Here is an 18,722-nt window from a genome sequence, read left to right as displayed (position 1 = left end):
AATTCACTCTCACTCTCCCCATTTCAGTCTCACTCTCTCGCTCCAGGCCCAGCAGCTGAGCTGCCTCTCTCCCCAGCACCCACAAGGTGTGAATTGCTTCTGACACACGGATGGCTCAGGGGCCCAAAACACAGCAGAAGCAGATGGGAGAACTGAAGGAAGGAAAGAAGGGAAGAAAAAAATGTAAACACAGGCCAAGAGTTATCCTGCATCGCTCCTGTTCTGCACTGTGAGAATGGATTTAGGGAGCAGGAGGAACATCTGTTTGGAAACTGGCTTTGTCTCAGTCCAAATGCTGGAACAGGAGAAAGAGGGAGGCTGAGGACTGCCAGCACACCTCGTGCTTCATCTCACGCTTGGATGGCTTAGCAGGAGAAATCTGGGAGGATGAGTTTAGTTTAATGATTTCTTGCTGGTTCACCTGCTCCCCATCTGTCTTTGTAGTCCTTGCTCAGAGGGACAGATTGGAGCACTGCTGTCCTCTCCCTTTTCCAGAGCTCCTCGTGATCAGAACTTCTGAAGAGAGGAACAGAGCAATTCTCAAGTATTAAGTAGTCAGCTGAGATTAGTCCAACAATTTATCACAGGTAATAGCTAATAACAGACACAAGAAACTCACTCAGAGCCTTCCCAGAGCCACGTGTCACAGCTGTCACCTTACAAAAGTGGTACAAGAAATTCTTGGACCACAGTAGCGAATTTATTAGCCAGAGGCTGATAAACCCTTCCAAGAGTGCCAGAGCCCACAATAAATCATACAAACCAGGTTGCAAACAACGGATCTCTGATGAAAATGAGGTTGGTGGAATGGATGTGAGAACAGTGTGAGGATTCAGCTGGCAGGATGGAGGGGCCTGGCTTGCATTGGGCCTGACCTCCCATCCTCAGAGGGATCAAGGCTCGGCCCTGGCACCGCTCCAGCACAGCCATCACACGACAGTGACTGATGAGCTGCTGACAGCATAGAGCAAGGAATGGCACTGAGGGGACCTGGGTAATAAACGACAGAAAAGAGCCATAAAGACTCATCCAAATTAGAGGCAGGAGGCATCACCTTGCTCACAGACCCCACATCAGTGCAGAAACAGCACCCACAGAACTGCTTAGGCCTAAGGAACAAGCCTCCACTTACCAAATCCCACCCCAAACACTCAACTCCAAGTTTTATTTAAGCCTTTGAAAGCCAGAAATGAAAGAACCAGATAGAGAACAGAATTGTCTATGGCTTCATCCTACGCCAGCCAGAGCTGCCTTTCAGAAATCAACCTTTTAAATTATTCTGCTCTGCAGCCACGGATGAGAGTGGGCAGAGCCACAGCCAGCAGCAACAATGTTCTGGTTGTTTGGGATCAGCAACACCCAGAACAAATCTCTGAGAGATAAGATAATTGAATGCAGCCATGGTGGATCAGCACTGAGGAACCCTGACATGGTCTTGGTGCTGGAGAATGGCTTTCAGGAAAGCCAAAACAGCACCAGAAAGCAGCCAAGGGTTTGTTTGGGTTCATCAGCGCTGAATTCCAACATAAATACGTGTCCTTCCTAGTTAACTCTAGAGAAAAATGAGGCTCAGATGGAAGGAGAGCCAGAAATCCCATTTCCACTGGAAGTGTTTTATTTGTATTTTATCCTGCTGGCTAACCCAGGCAGCAGGAGGGTTTCAGGATGGATGAAACATGATTACTTTATAATTATCCTTTGTTACTTCGCAAAGTACACGGTTCTGCACTTCCCTCCCTGCCCAGGGAAATCATGTTAACACAATTAGAGCAAGAGCCCTGCTTTAAAACATGGCTGCTCGGACGTTGCTAACACGGCTCCAATTCTCAGCACAGATAGCCTGCAGAGCCATCCTGCTCCATAAATCAGCAGGAGTTCTGTCACCGAGTCCCTCTGAAGGGAAGGGACACTCTCTAGGAGGAACATTCACCGTATATCATCATCCTGTGCTAGTGCTGCTGGCACGAGATGCTGCAGGATTTCTCCATCTCTTGCCTTTAATATTCTTTGCAGCCTTATTCTTGCAATATCTAAGAGAGGAAATCTAACAACAGCTCTAGGGCCACGCAAGGCAAGTGTTGGAGGCCAGATTAGAACTAATGAGCTCCTGGCTCCCACTCAATCCCAGCCTTCAGAACAATTAGCTCAAATAAACCCAGGAACCGTTTTCTGCTCCGCTGTCGTCTGCCCGTCCTCCCCGCTAACTCCTGAGCTGGAAAACTTCAATTGGGTTTGACAGAGGGGAGAGGTCACAGAGAAACCAAAGCTCAGTGCAAGCTGCCAGCACTGGGAGACCCCCAGAGTGCCCCACTGAGGGGGCCAGTGCAAGGTTCCTGCTGTTCCACTGGGGAACGGGCACCGCGGCTGGGATCGGTGCCTCTGGCTCGCCCAGCCAAGGGGGACACTGGGCAGGGACGGGTGACACAGAAGGAATCCCAAACACAAGGATGGGGAAGGTCCCCAGCTGCATGACAGCTCTAAGGACACGAGGGGGTTTCAGCACGCAGGGCTCCCATTCCTAGAAAGCTGCACTCCGTTACCTTTCGGCTCAGGGAAGAAGCCTCGCAAACACACCTCCCCTTCCCAAACCTGCTGCACGGCTCTCCTCTGACTCCAGCACGCAGCAGACACTCACTCTCACAGGGGACCCTGCAGCTCTGCTGTCAGGATAAGGAGATGCAAAAGGGAAGCACGGAAGTCACTTCAGTTTAGTGCAACCTCTCGCTGTTACTCACGCTCCAGTGTCCTCCCAGGGAATGCTGGAGAGCCCAGGAGGAAAGAGTCCTGCTGCACATTACCCTGCTGGATTAGGGATTAAGCACTGTGTGCCCATTTCACAGAGGTGCCCGCTGGCTCCACACGGTGCCACGATGGATCTGCCCTCAGGAACAGAACACAAAGTGTCCTGCTTTTAATTACCAGAGGGTGCTCTGCCCCTTCAGCCAGGGTACAAATGAGTGCCATCCTGTCCCATAAAGAGGGGATGTTTATTTTCCAGTCCTCCAGCACAGTTCCCACTGTGCTCTGTCTCCTGCCATGCTCTGGGTCCATCATGCACAAAGCCCTCACATTATGTGTGGCTCACAGACACCACTGCCCACGACAGCTCCTCTGGAGCCCTTCCAAAATGTGGTGTCAGATGATGAACTCGAGTGCCAGGGGACCCAGAGTAAAGACAGCAATCATGGCAGTGTGTGCTCCTCATGCCAAATCCACTCACAGCATCCACTGAAAAGTATTTTTCTGGGGAATGTAAATGTAGTCTCTTCCTTGAGTTTAGAAATCAGAATGCTCCCAGCACCAAGATTTCCTCTTCCCACCACCAGAGTGAATATTCCTTCCTGCCTTCTCCTTCTGACAGCTCCATGTCAGCTTTATATTCAGGTCAGTCTCTCATTCAGTACTAAGGTACATTTCCCTTTCTCCCCCTCAGCCTCCCCATCTAAAATCTGAATTGTTTTCAATACAGGAAAACATATTCAAAAACATCAAAATGATAAACAATCTATACAATAACAGAATCACAGAGTGAACCAAACATGATGGATTGAGCTCACATGGCAAAGCCTTGCATACAGAACCAAAGCAAAGAACACTTAACACGAAAATCTTTCTCCCATTAAGGGGCAGATTTAATCATTGATTAAAAGTTAATCATGAGCCCATAAAAATTTTGGCTGGAAAGATGGAATCTTAATGCAGGTGACTGCTTTTTAGTAAATATTTGAAGACCTGGACGTGCACAGGCCCCAGACTGTCAGCAGAGCAGGGAGGTTACAGCAGGATTTTACCGACAGCTCACAGCCAGGCTCCATCCCCCCGCCCTAAACCTGGCTTCCAATCCAAGCAACTTCAAGGAGCTGATGTGCATTTCCTGAAGGGATTCAGGAAGGTGCAGGTCCTTCAGCACAACACATCTGTGAGCATCCTAGAAACTCATCTCCCCACGCCCAGCACTCGCAGTCACTCATCACCCGCACGCCAACAACTCTGCAGTGCTGGAGCCGTGCGCTGGCTGTAAGAGGCAGTTCAGAAACCAGTCTAGCATCAAATTTAGCTGTTGTGGAACAAGTGCTTTCAGTGCTAGATTTGGGGAAGAGAAGAGCAAGTGTCTGCAAATTGCAGAGCACTCCCAAATTCCACAGCGCCCTCAGCTCGGGAGAGCTCTGAGGTACCACTGAGGCAAGCAGCTCTGCAGCGCTGATCACAGCACGCCAGGCATTTCCTGTGCTCATGCACTCTACCAACAGAACAAATACATTTTTAGTCAATTAACTGCATCCCCTACAGCTGAAACAGGCTCGAGGTCAGGTCTAAATTCTGTTTGCATGAATCCACCAGAGGCTACTGAAGCAAAAAACCCACTGCATGCACCATTTGGGGGATTTACACTACAGTACCCCTCGCACAGGTTCGGTAAATAAATGCATGAGGAGTGTGCAGCAAAGGAAAATTCCAGCAAGGCTGGAGCCAGCCAGTGCTTCAAACTGCACAGAAATTCTCTCTTGCAGAGGTATTTCTACCCCAGAGAAAGAATCACAATCTGATCACAGCACAGCTGACTGGTTCGAGATCATAATTCCACTCCATCATAGTAAATATTTTACTGAGAACTGGTTTCCTCACCCCCAGCAGCCTGAGCGAGTCTGTTGGAAGTCCCTGGGTTTCCATCTGACCTGCACACAGGATCAGGCATTTCCCACGTGCCCCATGAGGAAGATGTGCACAGGAGGTGCATTTCCACCTGGAACTGTGTGTGGTGCTCCTCACGTACCGAAACCACGGACAGATTACACGACTGGCCTGGAGTGCTGCTCAGCCCCAGATTACAGCAAGAAAAGGCATTTTCTCCAAATGGAAGAGTAGAAAGTTGCACAGTGCAGGCAAAGGGAGAAGTCTGACATCTTTGTCCTGCTGGCTGTGGAAAGGAGATGGTCAGAAATGACCAATAATGGATTCACAGCCCAGCTCGGCCTGAGAACTGCTGTGAGCCCTGCTTTTGACAAACTGGTGATCACAGCCCACCCCCAGTGCACCTGTGAGCTCCAGGAGAACACCCACACCCACACAGGTGTGCCAGAGGCAACCAGCACCAGAGCTGAGACTTTTCCCGGCAGGGGTCAGGGCTGTGGCACAAATTCAGGACAACCTGCAGCATTTCCCCAGCTCTGCCCCAAAAATGAGCACTTTTTTCATTGCAGTCACAACTGTCAAAAACACACAAAGGGAACTCAGCAACCAACACCAAGGGACTTCCCTGGTGCAGAAGCCGAGCTCCTGGTAACGTCCCTGTTTCTTGCTAATTACCTTTTAGTGATAAACTGTCAAGATATTTGTGCTTGAAAGACTGATCCACCTGCTGATGTGTGGAGTGACTGCAGGGTGACTGTGTACACCGGCTGTGGTGGCCTCCTTCCCCCCAGGGGGTGATTTCTGAGAGCAAACACATCTTCAGAGCTGTGTTAGAAGAGGACAGGCGACAGCCAGGTGAGGCAGGTACAGGTGGAGATGGGAGGAAAAGCCAGGATGAAGAGAACTGCACTGTGAAACAAGATTGCAGGTGTCAGACCCAGGGGTACAATCCCTGCCTGGATTTGACACATTCCCTTATTTAAAAGGGACAGAGGACACTGCCAGGTTCAGGCATGAGGCATTCCCACACCTCAGGCATGGAAACATGCCTTTTGCACCCAAAACAGAGGAGAAAAACTAATAAATCTCTCTGACCACATTTTTCTCACACCCCACGGCTGAGCTAGAAGTATTTAATGATGAGCTTTCTGCTCTGGCTCATTCCAGTGGTTGGCATTAGCAGGGTTGGTATTGATGCCATGATGACTTTTTGCCTTTTCTTTTATACCCGTTATACCTTTTTACAACTCCTGTATTCTTAGTGCTTTTTGCCTCCATTCTTGGCCTTGTTTGCTCAGCCAGGAGACTCAACATTTCAGAAGCTTCGTAAGTAGAGGATAGTGTGCCCCAGAGCCCAAGGTCCTCTCCAGAACACATTCTGTAAACCAAGATAGAGCCATCCAGGGGAAGGCTCCTTGGGGAGGGGGGCTCACTCGAGCCTCTCATTAGGGAATCTTTGATAGATCTGCTAATTAGTAACATCTATAATGACATATGCGATCTTTTGGGGGGCATTGTGGGGTGCATTTCAGTGCATTCGACCTGGACGTGTGCACCTAAGGATCCTTAAAATAAATACCAAGGTAAAACCCCTTTTTCCCTTCTAACTGTCTTTGACTCTTGATTTTAAGACCAGGAAAAGGCATCAGTATAAAACCACTTCAAAGAAATGCTCTTCCCTCTCTCCCCACTGCTTCCCCCACCTATGAGATCTATGAGTCCAACGCAGCAGGAGTGCAGCAAGGAGCAGCCTGTTTGGCTCCATCCATCATCAGCAAAACTGTCAGCTCAGCTCCACCAGCAAAATCTTTATTACTGGTTACGATGCAGAAGGCAGGAACCACACGGTCTGATTTCCTCAGATCTGAGGCTGAGTTTGCAGAGGCAGCAGTTGGAGGGGAAATAATTTTGACTTTTCCCTGAGCCAATTTGATCTGGAAATTGTTGAGAGCAAATAAATATGGAATCCCACTGTGGCATTTCTGCAGTCACTCGCCAGCTACAACGTACACTTCTCTTTTTTTCCTGAGCATCAGTGATTTGTATTTGGCACTTGTAAAAAATCAGCTAATCCCCAAAGCCATGCCTGACTGATCAATTACACAACTAATACCTTTTCCAGAGGTCATCTTACGAGATGAATAATCCCTCCCAAAATTTCCCAACCTGCGGCATGGGGAGATTTGTTATTTGGCTTTCTGCAGCTCTCCTGGAAAGGTCAGAGTGCCCCAGCCTTGGGCTGCCCACAGGAGCACACAGCAGTGTATCCCACACCTTTCTCCAGGTGACCTTTAGCAGCAAAGGCTGTGCAATACAGGTGCTCTCTTTTTTACTTCTCGAGAAAACAACTGTTAACTGACCCCTGGACTTGTCTGTATGAGGCAAAGGTACCTGCACACACACATCAGCCCAGCTCTCTGCAGCATTTACTCTCTTAACAGACTCCCACGTGCCACCTCCAGCGGCTGAGCCCCCTCTCTTTCTCTCTGCACCACGAGGAAGTGGCACGCAAAGCAATGAGCCAGGCAGATCCACTCCAGCCTGGCTCCTCACTCTGCAAAGAGCTCCAGTGCTCCTCACGCTCCACAGGGCTTTCCCAAACAGCAACAAAGTGGAAGAGGCCACAGGGCTTCACACTCTAATTTTCAAGCAGGAAAAGTCTAGCAGGGCTACGTGAGCTGACACCTTCCACACAGAACAGCCTCTTCTTTAGCTGAAGCATCAGGCAGCTCAGAGGCGGTGGGAAAGAATGGGCAGCAGCTCGGATTCCTGGCTGGAATTCCTCAGACTGAAGGGTCCTGTGGAAAACAGAAAGCTCCAACTCTCTAGGCTGGGCATCACCTCTGGGCATCTTTGATCACGCGCCAGTTTTTCCTCCTGGCCTTCATCTGGCAGGCAGATGGGGAAAAAAACACCAACAAATCCCATCCACATCCACCCTCCCCCTTACAGAGGTGCTGACCTGCGAGAACGGCCTGAGGGAAGGCAAAGAAAATAACAAAGCTTCCAGCACAAGGACAGTTTGGGACTCGTTTTAGCAAGTTACAGGACTTAAAGCTCTGGAGGAAGGAGAGAAAAGCCACTTGCAGCTACTGCACACACCTCAGAACAGCCAGCAAAGCCACCCCCTGCCCTGCTGGCATCTCACATCATGTGAGCAATATTTGCTAATCCAAAGGCTGTATCATCACTTCTTCCTTGCAATTATTTTTTTTCCCTCCATCTGCTTCTTTTTACACAGCATTTGTCTTCCAACCTTCCTAGTTTGTCTTCCTCTTGTCTTTTTGATTAACAAAAAAAAGACACACCTTATCTCTTCCCCAGGCTGCACCACCCTCCCTTGTTCGGCGTGTTCAGCCTCATATCTCAGCACCATATTTGTTTCTCTCTCTCTGAATAAACAGAAGTGTAGGCACTTTTAAGAAATAAGGGCTCTGTTTGAAGAGTAATTAGCTGTCAGCATAAAACTAATATTTATGGATTCTCATCCCTGAAAACTCTAACTCTGCTACCCAGCACTGATTATGGCTGTTAGAAACAGATGGGGCTGAATCCATACAGCTTGAAATAATGCTATATTTAAAAAATAATTAACTCCAAATGAAGGACTGAATGCCACTCGCTTCCCCTAAATTTCATTTTTTCCATTTGATTAGTTTGCACAGAGTGGAAGCTGGCTTATATTCCCGGGTATGTCGTGCTGCCTGACACACCTTGGAGGTGGGAATCTGCAGAGATCCAGGCACACGTGAGGGCCGGGTGCTGGAATATTCCAAACACCCTGCAGCAGGAAAGGATGGCTCAATCCCACCTGGGATCATAAAGAAACCCCGCACCCCTGGGTGCGTTGTGTCTGGTCGCCTGGCAGAGGAGTTGGAATTTCACCAGAGGTGCAGCCTTTGTTTTAGTGCCGGACAAAGATAGCGGGAGGGGAGCTTTAAAAACTGTTTTTCAGAGGCAGGTTGGAGAGGATGAAAGCCCTCGGTGCGTTATTCTCTGACTTGATTCTCTCTTCAACCCAGGGCAGCACTGTCGCTGGATGCCTGCACCTCTGCGAGAGCACAGACCCAGGAAATTTATACTCTGCTTAATTAAATCTGTGCTTTTTACTTATTGGCACCTCTTCCGAGAGCAAAATTCCCTCCAAGTTGGTTATCCATCATGGCAAAGGATCCGACAGCCACAATCGAATCCCACACAAACCTGGTTAACTGGGTCACAGCCTGCTCCGTGATGTCTGTGAGGCTGCCAGGCTTTTATGCACGATCTGGAGGCACGGGGCCAAACCCCCCGAGCCCTGACACCCCCGGAGCCCCCCCAACGAGGCTACCCCGCCTCAGCGGGGTCAGGGCCAGGGCAGCTCCCGGGAGTGGGTGACAATTCCAGTGCCAGTCCCACAGGGATCTACAGGGACAGAGCCTCCCGTTCCTCCCCGACTCCTGTGCGGGCACGTCCCATCCCTCCGTCCCTGTGGACCAGCCAAGTTCTGTCACCTCCCAGTTTCTGTGCGACCCCCTCCCAAGAGATGGAGCCTCTTGCACAACCAGAAACATCTCCCACCAAGTGAGTTTTTTCCCCCTATAACCCTTTTCCCCTCCTAATAACCAAGCTGACGTTTAAATTTCCCTAATTTCAGTCACACCCCACCAGCCAGCCCCAACGTCTCCTCTCTGGTGCGTGGAGGTGTGTGCTCAGTGACAGGGACACTCCCTTGGAAAGGGACACCCCAATTCCTGCCACCTTCCCTGGGAAAAGGAGGGAGAAGGGGACACGGGCAGCTTGTGTGAGAAATGGGGGCAAGGTGAAGGGTGGGTGAGGAGAGTGGGGGCAGTGAGGTGGAGACATGGCTGTGAAGGGGGGCAAGGACTGACTGAGGAGGGACCTGGGCACGATGGCTGACTCGGGGGGACATGGCTGCGAGGGGCAGTGACAGCTGATTGAGGGGGAACACAGATGTGAGGGCTGAGGTGGACATGGCCCCGAAAACTGAGGGCACGGGTTGCCTGAGTGCGATGTGGCTGTGAGGGGAGGCAAGGACTGACTGAGGGGTGATGGGGCTGTGAGGCGAGGTGAAAGCCGACCGAGGGGGGATGTGAGCACTCAGGTGAGGCGAGGACTGCCCGAGGGGGCCACGGAGGGAGGCGAGGGAGCACTGAGCGGGCACACGGCCGTGAGCGCTGCCGGCGCGGTGCGAGCGCTCCTCACCCACCTCTTTGATCTTCATCCTGCGGGCGCGGGTCTCGGGGTCCTCTCCGGGCCGCCCGCCCCGCACCGGGTGCCGGAGGCTCCGGCGGAACCGCTCGTAGTCGAAGCGGAACGGGGCCCGCGTCTCCCGGGCCGGGGGCGCGGCGCTGGCGGGCTGGGCTCGGCTCTCGCCGCCCTGCACCTGCTGCCGGGAGCCGGGCGCGGTGCGGGCCGGCGGCCCGGCCATGCGGGCGGCCGTGCGGAGCTTCTCCCGCAGGCGGCGCGGGGCGGCGGGGCTGGCGTGGCGGGGCTCGGCGGCCGCGGGGGGGCTGCGGGGCAGGTCGGTGTCGCGGGTGGAGGAGGAGGAGGCTGAGGACGAGGAGGCGGAGGATGAAGAGGAGGCGGAGGCGGTGGCCCGGCGGGGTAGGAAGAGGCGCTTGAAACGGGAGGAATCGGGCAGGAGGAAGAGGGCCCCGAAGCAGAGCGTGAGCAGGCCCGAGAGGAAGAGCAGGAACAGGAACTTCTGCGGCAGCCGCAGCCCCAGCGCCGCCGGCCAGCCCGGCATGCCCGGCAGCTTCCGCAGCACCACCATGGGGCACCGGATCGCGGCCGCCGGGCGGGACCCGCCGCCACGCCGGGGGCTGCCGCTGGCTCCTGCGGCGAAAGGCTCACGGGGGCCCGCCCTGAGCACCACCGGCCGCCTTCACCGGGGACCGCACGTGGGTGGCTCCGGGCCGGGCGGAGCGGCGGTTCAGCGTCCCCCCTGCCGGCATGAAGGCGGCGGCGAGCGCATCCCGCCGGGGCCGGACGGCGAGCGGCGGCGCGGGGCTGGGCTGGGCTGGGCTGGGCTGGGCTGGGCTGGGCTGCGAGCGGCGGCGGTCCCGGTGCGGGCTCCCGGCCGGACGGTGCTCCGGCACTGGCTCAGGCAGCGGCGCCGGGGCGGTGCGAGCCCGTCTCTCTAGGCGGCGGTGGGTTCATGCTGCAGCATTTCTGCGGGGTGGGGGGAGACAAGAGCGCGGTCATTCAACACCGCCAAAGATGCGGCCGGCGAGACAAGCCTTTGTCCCCGGCCGGTCCCCCACCCTCCAGCGGCACTAGTTCGGTTCCCTCTGTCCGGACTTGGCATCAGCTCTCCGGTCTGCGAGCAGCTCCCAGCTCTGCACCATCTCCCCTCCAGCGCCGGGATGCCGGGCTCTGCTGGCGGGGCAGCCCGGGGGACAAGAGGGAGAACCCCGGGAGGGACAAGGTGCTCTGGGACACCCCGGGAGAGGCAGGGTGCCCTGGGACAGCGCAGGCAGGCAGGGACGGGGCTGCTCCGCTCCTCTGCCAGGAGCTGCCTTCGCCAGCGCAGGGCTGGGGACGATGGGGCTGCAAACCAGCCATGCGGAAAGCTCGGCTCGGGCTGAGCTTCTTGAGGAAAAAAACAGTAACAACAACAACAACAACAACAAAAATTTACGGGTTTTGGTTTTGCTAAATAGATCCCGGCAAATTTCTCCCAAATCTCTGTCTGGTAGAGTTATCTATACCCCCCCCACACACAAATCCTCTCCTTGTGGAAGAGACAGAGCTCTACTTTCAGACCCCGCAAGGCAGCAGGACACGGCTTGAAACCCTACGTCCAACCCCCAAATCGCCGCTTCTCCTGCGGGCAGGGACAGCGCTGCCCCCAAGCACCGTCACACCCGCTGGGGCGGACGCTCTCCTACCCCTAGCGCTGTTTACTCACCCCTCTGACAAATCCAAGCCTCTCTGGCTCCTACAGTGAGCAAAATCTTCTCAGTCCTGCCCGCTCATCCCAAAAGCGACAGCCCCTCGCTGCTGCCAGCGCTCCCGGCTGCCCGTTCAATTAGGAGAGGGAAGAGGCTGCGCTCTCCAGGGGACAGCTCCTCTCCTTGCCCATCCGAGCATGCAGGAGGGAAGCACCTAACTGCGCCCAGCTACTCGGGAAGCTCTGTTCTCGCCCGGCTCCGTGCCCGGCGCGGGGCCCGGCGGGGCAGCGCTGCCCGCTGCCCTCACGCGCAGCGCGGGAGCCCCGCCCGCCCCGCCGCTCACTGCGACAGCGCCCGGCCCCGCCCCCGCCGCGCCCCCCGCCACGCCCCCTCCCGCCAACGGTCACTCCGCGCCCGCGCCAGCCAATCAGCGCGCGCGGCTCCGCCAGCCCTCGCTCTCTATTGGCTGGTGCGCCTCCCCCGGCCTCTGCCATTGGCTGCTGCCCGCGCCAGGATAGCCGCGGGCCACGCCCCCTTGTTTACCACAGTTGCCCGGCTCGAGCTCGGAGAGCGGTGGCCCCGCCCCTTTCCTTCAGCCGCGGCTTCCCATTGGCTGCGAGGAACGCCCCGTCCGCGCTGCGATTGGCGGAGGGGGGGGCGCCGCTACTTTAAAAAGGGGCTGCGGGCGCGAGGCGGCTCCAGAGGCTGTGAGGGCTCGGCAGGTGCGGGTGTCGCGGGCGCCACCGTTCTCGAACCTCATGCCCCGTGAGGGATCTGAGGCACCGATTTACCCACAGATCCCCCATGAAGGGCCCCGTACCCTGTGGGTTCCATGGCCCTGAGGGCACTGCCTCCCTGCCTGGCACGAGGAGGGGAGCAGGAGTCTCGGAGAGGGGCTGGAGACATCTTGGGAACCCCTTTTTTTTTTATACGAGCCCATGTTCCAAGTGCCGTGAAGCACATCTTAATCCCAAATCCTTAAATCCTCACCTTAACCTTCAACGTGTCACCAGGTAAATTTGAGTGACCCTGTGAGTTAGTACTGTACCAGAGGGGAAGACAGTGAACCAGAGTTTCTGCTCGTAAATGTAACAAAAAACGCACTCAAACCTGCAAAACTAGCAATGAAAGGTAAAAAAGGGGCATAACCCACAGCCAGAGGCATCTGAAACCCCTCAGGAATAACTGGATGGGTGGAGGGGGACAGGATGAGGCTCCCAGGAAAGGGTGAACGAAGCCACCAGGGAACGGCTGTGACTAAACTTGGAAGAGCTAAAAGGGAACATTTTGTAGGCTGGAAAGGAGCTGGAGCTACGAGGGAAGAAATCATCTGCTGTTTGCGTCTGCCTGCGCTCAGTGTGTGCCTCCTGCACAATAACCGGCACCGCGGGGGACAAATACCTGAGCTGATGGCTGGGGCTGCCAGCAGCGTGCTGCAGGGCCCCACGCTCTCTGAGAATCAGAAACACAGCTAATATTGTCATTTTCCTGTGAAAAGTGCTTTAAGGCATATAAAGCAGGTGCCGTGACAGGATTGTGCAGCTGCCCTTGACCCCAGGCTGGCGATCGTCCTACTTCACCTTCCCCTCATCTCCATAGCTGCTGCAGGTTTAGTCCAAATAAACCCCAAAAAACCGTGATGCTTTTTAGCTCCAGTGGCTGCCCAGCAGACCTTGAAGGTGGCCACCCTCCAAGGCGGATTTGCATCTCGATGATTTGGGGTTGAAATCGCTCTTTCCGCCGTGGTTCGCAGGCAGGGCCTGCTGAGCGTGAGGGAGAGGCGGGCACCATGGCCCGGGCACGGCGTGCTCTGCTCGGAGCAGCTGCTGGAGCCAGCCCGGCACAGCCGCTCTCCCTTCCTGCCCTGTGGCTGCACCACGAGGGAGAGCAGGGCAGGATGGGGCTGCTCCGTCCTGGCAGGTTGGCACCGGCGCTCCCGGGGCACGGCAGATGCTCCACAGGCTCCTCACGGCCCGCGGGAGCGGCTTGCGAAGGAGGGTTTGGCTCTGCTCGGGAGGAGGGGAGAACCCTGCGAGGCAGCTGCCAGTTCCATTATTTTGAGCAGGAATGGATTTTGGCAGGGCTTCTACCTCGGGCATCCCCCGGGGACCAGCACCAGCCAGAGACCATCTCACCGTGGGCTTCCCACATGCCTTCTCCCCACACCTCACCTCGGACCGAACAGAAATAATCCTTCACCTTCCTTAAACCTCCTCTTCCCTGGGGAAACCTCACACAGCAGCCAGGCTGCATTTTGTCTCATCCTTATTTAAAAAAAAAACCCAAGCCAACCAAAGAAAAGCCCACCAAACCAAAACTCTCTGCTGTTCCAGTGGTGGTGGTCCCTTGATCTTCTTAGGGATGGCCCCAGGATGGGAAAGGTTGGATAGCTCCACTTCATAAGAGGATTTGGGGGCATCAAGGAGGATAATAAATAAAAATCGACAGCAGAGAACAAACCAGAGGGATGATAAAATAGACAGTTCTGAGCAAACCAAAGCCTCGCTCCTCATTCCAGGCAGCGGCGGTGGAAAAGTTGGAGGCTTATCTTTTAATTAGGTTAAATTAGGAAATCTTTTTGTTTTGCTTTGTGTTTAGCATAACATTGTCTTGGAGGTAAAAGCTTGGAAATGGAAGGTTTTCTAGATTAGGTTAAATTAAGATATTATGCTTCTTAAAGAAGACAAAGCATTGTCTTCAAGGTAAATGTTTAATTACATTTTAAAAACAATTTTGTCTGTGCAATAATAAGACAGAGCCCAGCTCTGCCTGTGACTGCAGTTCCAGACGGAAGGCAAATAAATCGAGAAATTGGTGTTGAAGGAGTTAGGAGGCAGAGTGTAATTACTGGGGAAATGGGGGTCCTGCTGCATTATGATTCTTGTTTTTTAGCAGCTCTGGAAGAAATAATTTAGAGAAAATTACTTTTTTTTTTTTTTTTTTTTTTAATGGGCGTAAGAAAAATAGAATTTAATATCCACCTTTCTGTGAGGAAGCAAACTACAGAGTGATAGATGACAGGGCAAAGGAGCTTGGCCCGATTATTGCACTCGAGCCTCCAGCCTATCTTGTAAAGAGCCTCGATGTTTATTCCTCTCTCAGAGCAGAAAACACTCCTGGTTCTGGCTGCAGGAGCAGCCAGGATGAATCCCAGTGCTGGAATAGCACTCCAGAAACCCTCTTTGGCTCCCAGAATGGCTCCAGACGGGGATTTTTGGGCATCGCAGCCACGAAAGGATGGAGCAGGCAGATGGGAGAGAGGCTCTGTGGCAGTGGCAGCAGGGGCAGAGCCAACACAGCCTGGGGATGGGGAGGGAAGGAAGGGGAAGGGGAAGAGGGGGAGAGGGGAAAGGAGAGGCCAGAGGAAGGAAGGAAAAGGGAAAAGAAGGGAGTCAATGAAAGAAATTAAAGGGAGGGAAAGGAAAAGAAGGAAAGGAAAGGAGTGAAAAGGAAGAACGAAAAGGAAAGGAAATCAACCCAACAACCCAGCCTTGTTCCCCTATAGTGGAAAGGGATCGTACATCTGAGCGCATCCCTAAAACAGGGCAGCCCCAGCGTGTAAACCAGACACCTAAACCCTGCTGATAGCTACTACAAAGCGCAGGCGGTGACAGCAAACCCTGCTGGAGTTGCCAGCCGTGGAAGCGAAGGGATCCTTCCCCTCCCGGGGAACAAGCACGGGGCTGACAGAACAAGGAGCCGTCTCCCAGCATTTCTGACACTCCACAGGGCCGTGCAGCCCAGTTTGGGGCTCAGCTCTCCGCAGCCTGATCTCAGCATCCCGCTGGCACAGCGGCTCCCGCTGCTCCCACCCGGCTCTGCCTTACCCGCGGTCCAGCCGGGAATGTCTGGGGAAGGACAGAGCTTCCAAAGCCGCTGTTCCTCCCCCGAAAGCGGCACGGGCTGGTGTTATTAATTGTGTCAGGCCCACTGCAGCTGCCCCTGGTTTATCTGCTTGGGATCAGGTAAGGGGAAGCCCAGACACTGAAACCTGGCCGAGGCATTCTGCAAACAACAGCCCGGAGCTTCTCCGAGCAGGGCGCACCTCCACTGCGGGCAGAATGAGCAAAACAATCCCTGATGGCCTGTAATGACTCTGGACAGGAGAAATCTGTGTGGTATCGATTATTTTAAGGCTTTAGAAATACGAGCAGAGGACAGGAGGCTGCGGAGAAGGCTGGGTAATTAAGGCAGCTCGTTATCTGCTCCCTGAACGTGCATTGCAGGGGTGCTGAGTGCTGCTGCCTCGAGTTACTCCAGGAGCTGGGAGTGAGGGGCAGGACTGCTTGTCAGATTAAACCACGTTCTGAGGGATTACCGGCGTTGTTTGGGCAGGAATTACTCTAACTAAACACCTGAAAGGCTGAATTGTAATGGTAATCCAACCACAGCAGTGTCACCTGTGCGGGGTGGATGGAGAACCCAGAGGAATTCAGCCGACACAGCCTGGGGCGCCGACCCGCACAAGGTGGGGGAAAACTGATGGATAAAGTGGGAAAGGAAGGCAGGAGAAGGATAAAGGTGTGGAAAGATGTTCTTTGGAGCAGCCTTTCTCCTCCTCCTTCAAATGACCCCCTCAGCACCTCCTGACCATCCTGTGCTGCCAAGGAGGACCCTTGCAGGCTGAAGTTACAGAAGTGGATAAACTGGAAGTGGGGCTTGCCCTGATTTCATTCAGAGAATTTTAGCTAGCTAAACCTGCAAAAAAGGGGTTCCTCAGCCCCCTCTCTGCCAGTCAGGAGTGAATGGCCAGGGCAGAGAAAGCAGCTGCCTCACCTGGAGCTGCAGAAATGCTACAGCCACATTCGGGCCACAGAAAATGGGATAATTAGCCCCAAAAAGCTCTGAATTCAGGGGCATCATCACACGCTGATCTGCAGGTCTGGCTGCTTTGCTGTTAACTCCACGTTCTTCTCTACGTAGAAGATATTAATTATCTGAGTTAAGAGTCACACTTAGGGATGCACAGAAGCCTTGCTGAGAATTCCAACGGTTCTCTGCAGGCAGGAGGGAGACATTTGCACAACGTAAAGCCCATCACCTCAGCCAGACTCGTGTTCTATCCCAGAAGAGGGGGGAAAAAACCCATTCACATCTGAGATAACAACCTGTTCTGAGTCCCTCACACCGGAATTGTGTAGGAATGAGCTCTCACAGGAGGAGGAATCTTGCTTAATTATGGTACAGGCCTACATCTCAGCAATCCTGCCTCCTGTGTGCCAGGGAAAATATCAAACACGCTGAAAAATAGTACAAAGGCAGAAACACAACATAAGGTGCATGGAGGAGAGAGCAGGAACATTTCAATTTATTACTTTCCTGTAACACCAGGTGACTAATGGAGCAGGCTGCAGCTTTCCCCCCCCTTTTTTTCATTAAAATCAGCATCATCAGAACGTCTGTGTTCCATTTTCCCCTGCTTAAATAAGGAGAGGGCCAGAGGAATGCCATGAGTTTGCTCTTGCGAATGTGGAGCAACAGCCTATTTTAGATGGCTTCAGAAATAAGATCCCAAGTGGGAAAGGTCTAAGAATAATTTTCAGCCAAAGACTTCACCTGCCAGGAAATGCAGCTTAGGCAAACCAGACCCGAAGGCAAATTAGGGAGGAACTTGGTGAAAGAGAAACAAACCCAGTCTTGGACAAACAGAGGAATTAAGAAAACCCAACGATCTTCAAGCAAACTTAAATATTTGGTTTGAGTCAAAGAAGCATCTGGAGTCAATCCAAAGTGGATTTGGCCCCGATGGCCCCTGGGAATGAGCCACCTGCTGTCTGTGGCAGGATTCTGTCTGGAGTTGTCTGGAGCTGGAAGATCTCCTCTCTTTTTCAGGTAAAATCTGGCTATTCAATGTTTCCTTAGAAGTCTGCAGACCCCTGAACTGTTTGGAAAGAACCCAGGAGGTGACAATGTCCTCAGACATCGGTGCGGACCAAGCACAGCCCAGAAATGAGCCAGGGGACCCTGTTTGAGAAAACAGAGGAATTTTCCAGCCACAGAAGGAGCCAACCAGAGCAATGCCTTTGGAAACTGCTGGGCTTTGTAGAAGTCGTGAAGGACTGGTTTCGTTTTTAAGGAAAATAATCTCCCAAAGGTTGAATTTCAACTTATTTGATGACCATGTGCACAATCCATCTTCAATCCTGCATCCAGAGACCTCCTCACACTCCAGCAGCCATCCCTGCTCTCCTCCAAGGGCTAGGCTCAGTTTACTCCAAGGACGTTGAAACAAATGCACATTTCACAAAAAAACCCCTTCTTTCATCATAAAAACACATTTGCAAGTGGACTTCAAGGCAAGCCAGAAAATAGGGACCAACATCTCCAAATGCTGGGGAGATGAATCCTCCTGTGGGAGCAGGGGAGGAGAAACCTTTCTGCTCATCCTATTCACTGTCCACAGACCAGAAGGCAAAAAGAAAAATAGTTCCTTCAGTTCTGCTCTGTGTTTTGGCCAAAGATGAAGCACAGCCATACATTGCCATGCCTCAGAGCTCCTCAGGAACAGCTCCTGCATTGTCCCCTCTGCCTGGGCTGTCCCCTCATCAATAATTGGGATTTCAGCAGGGCTGGGGCAGCTTTCAGCTCTGGTCGGGTCTGAAGAGGATCTTTCCCAACGCGGAGAGCTCCAGATGAGGATCAGTGTGTGAATTCTTCTGGACTAATAGATAAGTGCTACAATAATTTAGGATACATTTCCAGCTTGTGGTTAGCAGACCCCAGGGGTTAATTCACTGCTCTGTAGCAATCTGTTAAAAATACTGGGGGGAAAAACCCCAATTTCCTATAAACCATGTGGAGAGCTGCACAGAGGACATTTGTTTTTAGGAGACAAGTCAAAGACTAAACCCCACCAGTTTATGGACATTGCAAAAACCCTTATCAAATCAGCTGTCAGAGGTTTGGGGTTTTTTCACCAAGAGATAACAGTATAAAACCCTTTTGGGTCAGATTAATCAGAGTTATTAGACTTAATGGCAAGTGATAACTCCATGAGCCACAGAGCTCCTCTGGCCATTTGTCCACAGAGAGGATAAGTTACTGCCCAACCCTGTTGACTTTAATTGGATTCTGACTCTGTGTAGGAAAGCCTTGATAAACTCCCTGGGTCAAACCTTCAGCCCCTCTCAACTGTTTCCTGTGCTCCTGAAGGGCTGCAGAGAGACCCTGAGCTGGCTGCAGAGTCCCTGCCCT

The 18,722-nt window shown here is 53.1% G+C and overlaps 1 protein-coding gene across 2 annotated transcripts in view; it reads right to left on the bottom strand.

Annotated features, from left to right (window-relative positions):
* Nucleotides 1–11,855, bottom strand: part of MAN1C1 (mannosidase alpha class 1C member 1) — a 56,661-nt gene extending 44,806 nt beyond the window's left edge. For both annotated transcript variants that reach the window (XM_048326744.1, XM_048326745.1), the window contains exons 1-2: nt 11,546–11,855; nt 9,842–10,806 (exon numbers count right to left, since the gene is read on the bottom strand). In XM_048326744.1, the coding sequence (XP_048182701.1) occupies nt 9,842–10,408 (567 nt within the window). In that variant the 5' untranslated portion in view covers nt 10,409–10,806; nt 11,546–11,855. The remainder of the gene's footprint in view (nt 1–9,841; nt 10,807–11,545) is intronic.
* Nucleotides 11,856–18,722: the final 6,867 nt, after the last annotated feature.

The sequence above is a fragment of the Corvus hawaiiensis genome, chromosome 23, assembly GCF_020740725.1.
Source record: "Corvus hawaiiensis isolate bCorHaw1 chromosome 23, bCorHaw1.pri.cur, whole genome shotgun sequence".
Taxonomy (NCBI): Eukaryota; Metazoa; Chordata; class Aves; order Passeriformes; family Corvidae; genus Corvus; species Corvus hawaiiensis.
Note: the sequence above shows the minus strand (reverse complement) of the source record. Positions and strands in the feature narration are given on the sequence as shown.